The sequence below is a fragment of the Cyprinodon tularosa genome, unplaced genomic scaffold (assembly GCF_016077235.1).
Source record: "Cyprinodon tularosa strain WSP-4 unplaced genomic scaffold, ASM1607723v1 ctg196, whole genome shotgun sequence".
NCBI classification, from domain to species: Eukaryota; Metazoa; Chordata; class Actinopteri; order Cyprinodontiformes; family Cyprinodontidae; genus Cyprinodon; species Cyprinodon tularosa.
The window spans coordinates 1,185,060-1,197,991 of record NW_024038715.1 but is presented as its reverse complement, the minus strand read 5'-3'; the positions used below and the strand labels follow the sequence as shown (position 1 = coordinate 1,197,991).

The window sequence follows — 12,932 nt, the reverse complement described above, 5'->3', positions numbered from 1 at the left end:
TAGAAATAACACAAACATGTTTATTATCAGAATGGAAATAAAGGCATGTGAATGATTTATAACACTGAGGTACAGTTGTAAAGAAGAAGAAAAAAAAACAACCAAAAATGAAATAAATCTGTATTCTCTTTAATATATCCTCACAGAAAAATTTGCCGATCATGCATCCATACATTTAGAGGCCCTTGTAACCATTAAGATCAAAATAAATATCTTCCTTTCGAGTCTGACATCAAATTTTATATAAAACGTTAAGGCCGATTCCTTTAGCTTTCTAGTTTAATCAGACAAGTTTACAGATTTCCTTTAGCATGCTGTAAAATTCCCCTCATTCCAGCCGAGAAGTTACCTTCGTGACAGCACCAACAAGCCGTCAGCGCCCAATAGGGTGAGTCGTTGCTTGGATGTGAGAATAAAGGGAGGTAAAGAGGAAAGGATGAGGAGACAAGGCTGGAATCTTATGTATAGGTTAAAACATCTGTCCTTTTTTGTTTTTTATCCTCCATGAAGTGTCGAAATAAACACAATGTTGTCTTGGTCTTCGAGTTGATAGTCAAGTTCCCCCTGATGTTTCAACACAGAAAATATTCAATATTAAACGCAGGCAGAAGATAATGGAGAAACTACCCATCCTGTGCACCCATGTGGGGTTCAATCAATGACAAACTTCTCAATTTATTTACACCCCGAGCCGACTGTTATAATTTCATCGATTCATTCAAAGCTGGGGCGTTCAGACCACATGTGCATGTACATACGTCCTCAGCTATGAGACCCCAAGGACAAGCACCCTACACCTTTTATGAAGCCATAACTGACTGGGAGACAACGAGCAAACTCAATTCACTGCATCAGCAAATATGGCGTTTGTTCCTCCCATTCAGATTAAAAATTCATTATTTCCCCCTGATTTAATCATAAAGTTTTAACTTCAGCATTCATGATCTCACATCATTTGACAATTAGCAGAAAATATGTCACACACACACACACACAGGTTCACCCCAACATCTGACAGTGAACGTGACTCCAAGCACTTACCATTAGCTCCCAGTCGGCATCGTTGATCAGCACCAGAATCCCAGGTCTCCTGTGGGAAAACAGTGCTATAAGATAAATGCTTGTTCCAAAGGTAACAAACAAAATATTATAAAATATAAAAGGCCTAAAAAAAAAAAGAAGAAAAAATCACCTCCATCCTTTAGACTCTCATATTAAAATAAGCTCACAGGAAAATATGGCTTTTACAATAAATCCCCTTGATCTGTTACATAATAAATGATTAAAAGAAAAATTATTTGTATGTGGGAGTATTTAAATGATCTCCTTTGAATTTAAGTCTGGTGAATTCTACAACAAAAAAAGAAAACAATTTCTCATACTTCTCTGGAAGCTACAACTGGCAATAAAACAAGAATCAGCAAATATTTTCAAAGACAATCATTTATAAAGAGATAATTTAAAAGCAATTAATGTTTCAAAACGTAAATCATGTCTGAAAAAAATTAAACCTGTTTTTTAATACAGAGCAAAACAAAAACCTAAACATCAATGCTAATTTCATCAATTAATTTTATCTGCAGGTGTAATAAAAGCATGACACAGCTCTAAACAAGAGACATAATTAACCACTATTAGAATGAAAAGCCATTTCTATGTAGTCGAACGTAAAGCAAAATACCTTAAAGAGGTTAAAAACACCAAAACAAGCATACAAAAACACCTTATACCCAGATATATTGATCTAAATAGATATAATGCTAACTAGAGAAATGCATCTTGATGTCATATTCAATGTAGAACATTGTAGAACATTTGCTGCCATCAAGCTACACAATAAAGAGTGTAGCTTGATGGCAGCAAAAATAAATATATAAACAGCAAAAAAAATGTAAAAATAATGTACACTACATACATTTTAAAAAGCTTAACAACAAACACAGAAATGTATGATATATAGACCAAAATACTTTCTAAATAGGCTTCGACATACATTTATTAAAATAAAGTTGGATAAATGTGAACATTTTACAAGCTATGCCTACATACAAACCATTTTTCCAGCCCCAGAACATTGAATGCTTCTCTTGTGACACCTATCCAGCAGTCTTTTACGATACTATATATAAGGAAAAAGTCATTTTTATCTACCAGCATACCTAACATACAAATATATATATGGAGGAAATGGGGGGAAAAAAAATAATATGGCTGGAAATTTGTAAACATCATTGTGTAATAAGGTATGGAGGATGATAACTGATGAAACAGAAGCAATTCTTTGGATTTTGCTTCTAAAAGAGTCCAAGTCATGTCCATGCTGAGATAATGCCAGAGGCAGACACAGGCTGATGGCTCTCATAGTGATCCTATCCACCTCACAGATCATCTCTGACGTCAGCAAGAAAAAGCAGGAGAGGAAGCCGAGCACAAACACGCCAAAAAAAAGAAAGAAAATCCCAAAACAAACATGCAAAACAAACAAGGACAAAGCAAGAATTTCAAGTGTCCATCGAGCTTTAAAAGTAGATCTTAATGATAGCTTTTGTGAAATGAAAAAGAAAATGTATGCAGCTAGAATGTCCAGCCTTAATCTAATCTGTGAGGTTTGTAGGTAGGCCAGCTTTTTCTCTATTCATTGGTTAGACGGTGCTATAAATAGTCGCACACAAAGGCAGCGGTAAAAGTCAACCAGTCCTACAAGACTGCTGTGAGCTTTACATAAATGCATACATTAATGTGGCATCATCATCATCATCTCACTGAGGCCTCTGATGTGAAACAAAATCACTTAGTAAAAAAGGTACTTAACAAAAATTACTGCCTATTTTTTAACATAAGGTTTATAAAATTGTGTTTGTGTGGAAGTGAATATTTTGGTATTAATGTGCTCAGATCAAGTGTACGTCAGGTGTCCTTACACCGTGTCTCCCTGGACAAAGAGCTCGGGCCGCTCCTTCAGCAGGTTCCGTTGAATCCAAACCAGCAGCTGCTTCATATTCCCTGTAAACCACATGGACACATGTTCATAAACATTCTATCCAAAAGATTCCCGTTTGTCTTCAGTCTTCTCACTAAAACGGTTTCAATATAAGAACGCTTCGTTTATCCCCGAGAACAAAAGCAGAATCTCAGCAGAGAGGCTGCAATAACAGATTTGTGTCCCACACACACATGCAGCCCAAACACATGCAGACATCAGAGGTCACAGGTCAGGGGTTGGGGGTCAAGGTGCATGGTTCCAGCCTCCTGGTCGATGAGACGCGACAGAGGGACCAGGTGGGACAGGGGGTGCATGGATCTCTGCGTACATGTATGTATATTTATGAGTGTAAGTCGAGGAGGGGGAAAGAGGGGCGATACTGGTTATATGGGGGAAGGTTGTCTAGGTTAAATTTCGAGCATCGACAGAGATGTACTTCTTTTTTTGAATCTGCAAAAATAAAAATTTATGAAAACATAAAACAACTAAAGGCTTTAAATTGAATTTAATGGATAAAATCTAATAAAAATACTATAAAAAGATGGAATTTTGGTGTAAACAATTCTAAATCTCTTCAAGGCAAGCAAACGTTTTTGTTTAACTAAATCTATGCTACTTATTAAACGCAATGCTTCTCTATTTAGCTAAATTATAAGCCATTCCTGCATTTTCTATTGGTCTGACCTCCTCTATAATCAGACTGACCTTGTCTCAACAAAAGGTTGAACCTCACTCAGACAGAGCAAGGAAACGGGGCTATGAGGACAAATCCTCACTAAAAAGACCTATTGGTAACAGCTAACATTCATTCTAATATTTAAGTGTTTTGAGAGGATTCAGGTGTATTTCTTTATAGACAACTATTCATATAAGCAAAGAAATTTTTTTCCTGCATAATTCTCTGGTTTTTATCCAATAGCAGATTTTGTATTACTCTGCGACTAGTAGATATTCGCTGCAGGTCTGCAGGTAGAAACACACACACACACACACACGTGATAAATTCGATGGAATCAACAAATTTAAACCGTTTCACATAGAAGAAGAGAGGAGATGAGGGGTTCAAACATGGAGAGGGAGCCCGTAAATGAACCGAGAAGAGAAATATAGGTGGTTGAGAACAGCGATGCAGGTGTGAGGCTGTGAGGAGCGGGTTAAGGCTGTAGCAGGAAGGTGTTGGCAGTCTGAACCTGAAGTAACAACAAGGATTAGTTCACATTCAGAATTTTTTTTTTTTACTATTAAATTCAACCAAATAAATGCTGGTTTTCAAAAATATCATCACCTAACATCAAGGTATGTAAGTAGGATTTGCAAACCCTATTAGGAGGTGTTTTCACTTGTATATATATATATATATATATATATATATATAAAAGAGTTCAACTGTATTGTCATTACACTGTCACAAGTACAGAGCAACGAAATGCAGTTTGCATATTTCCTTTCATGTGATATACAGGATATAAATATTTATTTAAATGTGCACAAAGACTATGTATATATAGACTATAAATGGTATATATAAACAGAGAGTAATTATAAGAGGCTATAAAAAAAATGTGAAAACTATATACAGATTATACAGGAAAGTTAGGATATATATATATATATATATATATATATATATATATATATATATATATATATATATATATATATATATATATATATATATACATACACACACACACACACACACATTAATGGGGTTATGATACAGGATAAATAGGAATAGATAATAGCAGATAAAAGTTTGCAGATTATCTCCAGCTATAGTTGAAAAGTATGTGTAAGTGTTGTTGGATCCGTGGATGTGTGTGAGGACAGTCCATATGGTATTGTTGTGTGTGTGGTTTTTTTGGGGGGGTGGGGGTAAGTCCCTTTAGTTGGTGTCATGAGGCGTTCAGAATCTAAAATAGATACACACATTCTTTTCTAGCTTATAGATAAAATCTTAAAACGTTAAAGGCAACATGTATACTATATTGATAATTGATTAAAAAGTAGAATAATATTGAATAGATGTGTAACTTTATGAAGCGCTTTATGTATGTACGCATACAATTTATTAATGTCCCTTCCAGGCACTTATTTTACTATTTTTTTAAAAACCAAACAGATATTTACATTGGGTTTTGTTGGATTTTGGTTCCATGTTTGCATACCTCTGTTACTATAAAATAAATAATAAAATATGTTTGATTGTCACAATGTCTAGAAAATATTGAACAAACCTTTGCAATAAACATAAAATGGAATTGATTTCATGGATGCCTATTTGGTCCTTGCAGATTAGAGTACCCCACATGCTGCAGATGAAATGTGTATCTAAGTCCATAAATTTGGTCTGGTGTGTCAGAACTGCAATGATGGTTAATAATCGCTCCCAAATATATATTTACATATAAAACATTTTGCAAGCAATGCATATATACCCATAAAAATAGCCAGTACAGTGTGTTTAGCACTGACCTGCTCCTCTATGAGGCTAAGAACAGAGGCCATCACTGCAGCCATCATGACTCCTCCTTTCTGCTGACTCCATCTGCCTTTGACTATCAGGATTTTTCTCCACCATTACCTCTTATTCACTCTCCCTCATTTACCTTTTTATTATGCCCCTCACACACACACACACACACACACACACACACACACACACACACACACACACACACACACACACACACACACACACACACACACACACACACACACACACACACACACACACACACACACACACACACACACACACACTTCTCCACCGCTGATAGAAGTTCCTGTCTTGCCCTTCCGTCGATCATTTGCCGTCGTTTGTATGTCTTCTTTAAATTGACGCAGAGAGATGTGTTAAATTTGCACGCTAAAAAAGGTGTCATCATATTAATCACCAAATGTCAAAAGCTAATCTTTTAAAAAGATTCATAAAATGTAAATATATTTAATAAATGCCAGTTAAGTAAAATTACATAACAGCAAGAGGCTTATTTTTGAAAATTTTCAAATGCACTTTGCGGTGCAGATAGAGGTGAACAAGAGAAAAACTAAAACAAAAAAGAAAAAAAACAGACGCATACGACAGAGGAGAACGTGCGTCACAGGATCCCAGTGCATCCTGGGATACAGCTGTGCAGAAGGGAGGGGGGTAAAAAGGCGCCATTTTGATGTTTATCTAATACCACAGATTCTTTTCTTTTGCGAATGCACTTGACCCACTTTTCGAGGATTTGTTTTTGTTATGCGATTACGGCTGTCATGTAAGGTAGGGGGAGTTCAGCTATGCATTTTTCTGCAGATGTATTGGGCGAATAAAAAAAATAAAAATAGGGGGATCCTCTTACTATAGGGGTTTTGTTGTGGGTGTGCGCAAACAAGAGGGGGACGGGTCCTTCAGTTTAGGGTCATCAATCATTCGTCGGGGTCAAAAAAAGAAATACGAAGGATTCAGAACCAATTATATCAACCTTATATGGACACACACATATACACACTCATATACGGGCTAAAAAATATTTTTAGGGAAGAAAAAAAACCTACCAGATACCCAGCCTGCTGGATGTTGGCTAGCAAGCTTCGCCAAAAAATGTAATATTTAAAACCTAAAAGTGAAGATCTTTTAATTCTATTTGGAAAAAAAGAAAAGAAAAAAAGGAAACAAAAGGTCCAGACAAACACACACAGACCTACAGGTCAGCTGGTGGAGCAAGGTCATTGTCCAACTGACATTCCCTGTTCTGGTCAACTTTTGTCTCTTTGCTGTCGTGGTAACATCGTTGCCCTGCATGAACAGCCATTGTTTTGCCGAATACCAGAAGGACTTATTTCTAATATTTGTCACCAAAGCAGAGAAAAATATTCAGGCCGTCGGCTGATCTTTATTTTTCTTTATGCTTCATCACCTCAGTGTTGTGAAAACGACTCCTAATGTGTGAACATGGAGTCCATGTTGGAATAATATCTCAGTTTAATGTTTAAGAAAAAATTTTTTGTTAAACTGAGAAACCAAAAGGATATCTGAGACCCATTTTAGCCAGGAAATGATGCATGGACTAAAAATCTGAAAATGGTAGCATGCATTTGTATTTAAAGGGGGCTTACGGAGCTAACTAGACATTGTCAGATTTGTCTAAGTTTAAATCTCTAAGTATTTCTAGTCCCTTTTAAATGACGTTCACTGCAACCAACGGAATGCTGAGGTTCTCCAACAGGTAAGAGGAGATGAGCAAACAGCTTTGTGAAGACCAAGACACAATAGAAACATCCGGAATGAGGTGAGTATAAATTTCAATTAGGTAATAAAAAAATGACATCCCCAACTTCTACATCAGATATAACACTTTTAAAACAATTATCTGAAAATGGATGATCATTACAAAATTGCACTCCTACCAAGGCTTTTCTATCCATAAATGCTTATATAAGGGCTAAGAGCAGGATTAATGAGAGAAACAGCAAAAAGGCCCGTTTCTCTGGAGAAGTTTAAAAGAAAAAAGGCTAAAGATAAGTGAACAGCTGATCGTCAAATCTGGGCTTCAATGAAATAAGAAAAGGCAAGTCTAATACAAAAAAGGTATGTGAAATAGAGATGCACTGATCCAACAGTAATATCTGTACTGATCCTGATATTACAGAACATTCTAGATCATGTATCAGTGAAAATGGGCCGATCCATAGGGCAGATGTATTCAGTCTATTTTAGTGGTGTGACTAAATTTAAAATGTCTAATCAAATTGATTACAGGGTTTGTGATTAATTAATTGCGTTTTAGTAAAAAAGCATCTACGAAGAGAATGAACCACTTTTTTTTTTATTCAAACCCCTCTTTACTGAATTATTGAATAAATTATCATAGAAGCAAAACAACACCTATTTCTATTGTTTTTCCAGCTATTTAGGTTAGTCAACCATAGGGGTGGGTGAAAGTTAGAATATTTTAGCTTTTTTTCAGAGACCATTGATAACACCATGGAAAACGAACAGTACATAAACATGTGTTAAATGTGGTACAAAAATATAGCAACAAGGCATATATTATGATCTTTAAACAGAAGATAAAGTTTAATTTCTAATAGTGACAGAACTATGACAGTTCAGCACTGCATAAAGCATTGCTTAACAAATGCAATTTAAATTGGAGCATTTAGTGCAATTAAGACAATTAGCACCGAGGCTGCTGTTTGTCGTTAAGCCAGTTACTAACACAGCTAATCTGTGTTCCTGGTCCTAGTTCCTTCCTAAATGCCAGCAGTATTCCAATAGCACTTATAAAGGCTGCAGTAACCGAATAAAGATAAGATATACTTTATCGATCTCACAGTGGAGAAATTCACTTGTCACATCGGCTTAATAGTCAAAAGAAGGTGCCAAAAAGAGGATTATTGCACAGGTTATTGCACGGGATATTAAATACCGTATATTTAAATATATTAAATAGGTATTTATATAAATATGTATTTATATATTATATGTATTTATTGCACAGGATATTAAATATAAACAGGTTATTAAATAGTGTTTGCAGATTAGTTATTGCACATTTGAGGTATTTGGTTTAAGCCAATTTTTATGCTTGAACAACACCAGTCGACCTACGCTTTTGCGTCAGATTTACGGCTGAACAGGTAATACAAAGGTTCCCACTTGGGACTAAAATTGAATTAATTGTGTTCATTTTTCTAACTTGTTAAAATGTTTCAGATTAATTAATCGAAATGAATAATTTAAAGTCCTGGCCCAAGTCTATTTCTATACTAAATTTAAGATGGGTTAACCCTTGGTGGGCATCAATCTTTGATTTAATTAATACTGTCATTTCGAACCCTTACAGTGGGATATTTGTTTTCAGAATTGAATTTCTTCTCTTTTATGACTTTCTTTCTGACATGATACTGGAAAACCTACACCGTAAACTACCATGAATACAAAACTCCTATAATAACGGTAGCAGCATCATACTGTGGGGCTCAGGGTAGATGAGAGGATCGGTAGAGCTAAACTTCTGTCTGTTTTAGAGGCTGAAAATAATTTAAGACAGGGACAGGGGTTAAACTTCCAGCAGGAAAATTAATCTAAACATTCACCTTGAGGTACAATGGGGTGGTTTAAATTTAAAGTATATACATAGTCAAAGTTCAGACTAAAATCCATCTGAGAATTTGGGGGAAAAAACAGCAATTTGACATTTTCAGATCCTGTTTAACTGTTTAAATAACCTAAAGGTTTTTCAACAGAAGACTGAGCATTGAAAGGTGTCTGATGCATTTTAAACAAAGGCCTTTCATTAAGATCAATTAAACATACAGAATTTATAATCTAGTTTAAATAAAGTGGAGATCAGTTCTTAACCAATTATTGCTGCACTAGTTATGTCAAAAAAAAAAACAGAAAACGCAGAACTGGCTGTATATTGCTCTCTATAACCACATATATAAAAAAAAAAAAAAAAAAACAAGGAATCTTATCTGGTCATAGACACATGTAAAGATTCATATTTACCCTGTGTTAACAAAAATCTTTAAACATGTGCAAAAGCAATAAATATTAAGGTTTATTATGACCTGGATGATTTGTTTTCACTTAAATCTGCTGGGCGATCAAGATGACAGACGATACTCACATGGTTCAGACTGACTCGGTAGAGTTACGTGATGTTCCTTGACACCATCGAAAAGTAGCTCTGCTCCTCCTCTAAATGAAACAAAGAGTTTAGTTTTGTTAATAAAACAGAAAGAAAAGAAAACCACAAAGTTAGATTTCTCAGGAAATTTAAGATTTTTTATTTTGATGACAAAATCGACATGTAAAGGAACGTGCAATCATCAGTCACCTGTGGACTTGACAGTCACCTCCACATGGACAATAAGCCACAAAAGTATTTGGTAAAGAAGCTCCTGGTTTACAGATTGATATATCCAATAGCATTGATGGAAAGTTAAGTGGAAGGAAAAAATGTGACACAAATGGGTGCACAAGGAACAAGTAGGACTGCAGCCTTGAAAGGATAGAAATGCAAGGTGGATTATTGTGAAGGGGATTCATAAGCCACAGGTCACAGCTGATGTCAGCAGGGCAAATGAAGACATATTCAGGACATGAGCTACAAATAGAGATAGAGCAATCTTCAACAGGCAGATATTTTTATAACAATATTAAAAAATGTTTCTAGTATCGGCCGTTACATGCATGCACTGCGGCAGCAGCAGCTTTCAATTCAGAGCGCCCACAGAGCTCAGAGTATTACGTTAAAAGTTCTCTTTTCTGTTGCCGTCATTCACTAAAAGCACACTTAAAGACCATTTGAGGCAAGAACATTATACTTTTAAGCGTCACTATATGGCCCATTTACTGGTTTAATGCGTAATTTAAAATACATTTCCGAGGTTGAGAGGACCATGGCAACCAGCGGACCTCCGAACGTAACGACAGCCGGGGCTAACTGCAGCCCGTCTGCAGCGGCCCTCTCGCAGCATAGCCGTGTGTGAAGGACCGCTGGCTCTGATGGTAAGTTTTTTGTTTTATTTGGCAAAATGTTTATTTGATTTGTGTTTATCTGCTCATTATTCCCCCAATAAATGAAAAAAGTAAGAATTTATTATTATCCAGAGATTATTAATAACAGAAGGTGAAATCCAGCTCCAGACAGGCCGAGAGTTTGGTGACATTACAAGTAGGGATGCACCGATCCAATACTTTTATTGGTATCGGTCCAGATATAAAGAAAAAAAAAAAACTAGATCAGTATTGGTGACAATTGACTCAATATAGGGGTCGATCTAATCATTCTAACTCTATGCTATACTCTGCCGTCACGCGACAGCACAACACGATGGAGTGAGCGAAAGGATCTGCAGTGTGGTTTTTCACGCTCTCTCAGCCTACTAGCCCAATTGCTACGTGCAATATTTGTGGGAGAAATGTTCCGAGGGCTGTGTTAAATCTTCAAACTATAACACCACCAAGTTAATGAAACACGTCCAGAAGTTTCATAACAAGGAACATGCTGAGATATCGGACTCGGCAAACAAAAAGGATGCAGCAGGAAGCAGCTAACTTTGAAGCTAAAGAAATCACAGGTATGATGCTTGATAATCATAATGACATTTTTTTTTTTTACATGTTGACCAAGTCAGATAACTTTTGATTTAAGATTTTGTGGCCAGTTGTTAAATGAATGAGTCATAACATTTATATTGGGGTTGTTTCCTATTTTTTTTTAAGAAAAGGGAAATCAAATCATATGCACAGAAGAATGATCCCAGTTTTCCTTTTCACACAATGAAACCAATTTTTAGGTAATAATTCCCTGCATTTTTTGATATCTGTATCGGATCGGTATCGGCCGACATTAAACTTCAAATATCGGTATCGTATCGGAGGTGAAAAAGGTGGATCGGGGCATCCCTAGTTACAAGCACGCTTCTGTTCCAATTGACCCATATTTATGCTGCATGCTCCTGTTCTCATCGAGCCCACACTTTCCTGTGTTCTTCTCAAGAACATACTTGGCAAGGACACCAGTCCGTACTCGCATTCTTGTGTATTAAGAAACGGCCATTGTGTCATATCATGTATACGAAGAAGAAACTTAGATTTATTTTGTCATTTTGTATACACAAGTGTACACAAATAGAAACTTTGTTAAAAAACAGCTCTGTAGACAATTTCATTTTTTTAAATGCAGCCTTGAAAACAGTAAAAAAACAACAAAATAAAAACAGTAATATAAACATATGACTGTATATTTTACAGTTTTAATATTTCAGTTTTTTTGTTTCTTTTTTTAAACAACTATTGGTTCAAAAATATTGGCAGCACATATCTGATGTGTCAGAAGGGTGTGATAATAATCGGTATTGGAATGGGCCCTAAAAACCATCATTGGTGGATCTCTGTCTACAAGAATTATAATTCTTGCATGAAGTGACTTCTGAAGCAGCAAAAGAGGAAACAGTTCAACTGAAGTTCAGTTTTAAATGAATTTGAAAGCCATGGTCCCAGAGTTTGATAAAGATTCCACATGTAAATAGTTGTTTTTTTTTGTGACATTATAAATAACTACTGTCTGTCAATAAAATGCAAATATCTGCAGTAAAAAAAAAAAGAAAAAAAAAATAGGGTATTGTAATGTGCTAAAGTATTTTTTTCTGAAAATTCCATTAATAGTTTGTCTTGTTAAAAACAAGTGTTTCTTTTTATTACTTGTTTTAAACTTCAAATTGAAGCTCCAAAATGTTAAACCTACAGGGGTTTATGGGAGTTACAGTTTACTGTAATTTATTTTACATTAATATATTTTATATTATCATCTAAGACATGAAATTCCCAATATTTATTTTTGTCGTTGCCTCAGAAATTGCTATCTATGGATACATAGGAGCAGTACTGACTCTTTGTATCAGCTTATTTAAAATGAGAACGGCTGTAAAAGGAGACTAGAAGGAGCGAATATTTAAGTCAATCTCCAGAGTAAACTCTACGTTCTGTTGTGCTGTTGCTCTGAGAAGCTCTGTTTTCTTTTTATTTCAGCCTCCCTGTAGCGTTTAACGACCGTAAACTCACGGTTTACACAGGAAACATGCTGAAAGGAAACATTTAACAGTGCGCATTTCAGAATACGAAAAACATTTACGGTAAATAATCGCAACTAGTTATAATTTACCTACCCAAACTCCAGATGAACAGCAACGGGGGCTGCCATGTTGTCTGCGCATGCAGGAAGTGATGGATGGATAAGGCGGAAGTAACGTGTTCACACCGCGTGCTGTGTCCATGGTTACCATCAATCTGAAGGGAAGCTTTACTTCTCGAGTGAAATGATAGCTATAATGCATGGAAAGGTTATTATGTCGATATTTTCCATCGTTTTTTCTATGTTTTTAATCAGAACGCTTCCTTTACCTATTAGATATTGGATTAATTATATAATTTAATATCTATAAAACT

The 12,932-nt window shown here is 35.6% G+C and overlaps 1 protein-coding gene across 1 annotated transcript; it reads right to left on the bottom strand.

Moving 5' to 3' along the window:
* urm1 (ubiquitin related modifier 1) lies at window positions 1-12,729 on the bottom strand. Its single transcript, XM_038283661.1, has 5 exons — window positions 12,653-12,729; window positions 9,607-9,677; window positions 2,922-3,003; window positions 1,042-1,090; window positions 1-564 (listed from the first exon to the last, which is right to left on the bottom strand). The coding sequence occupies exons 1-5, from the start codon at window positions 12,685-12,687 to the stop codon at window positions 496-498; spliced, it is 306 nt and encodes a 101-aa protein (XP_038139589.1). The 5' UTR covers window positions 12,688-12,729; the 3' UTR covers window positions 1-495.
* Window positions 12,730-12,932: the final 203 nt, after the last annotated feature.

Coding starts and splice junctions, on each gene's coding strand:
- urm1 (XM_038283661.1), bottom strand. CDS start 12,687: ATGGCAGCCCCCGTTGCTGTTCATCTGGAGTTTGG. Junction 9,678..12,652: donor GCTGTTCATCTGGAGTTTGG/GTAGGTAAATTA, acceptor TGTTTCATTTAG/AGGAGGAGCAGAGCTACTTT. Junction 3,004..9,606: donor ACCGAGTCAGTCTGAACCAT/GTGAGTATCGTC, acceptor TGTGGTTTACAG/GGAATATGAAGCAGCTGCTG.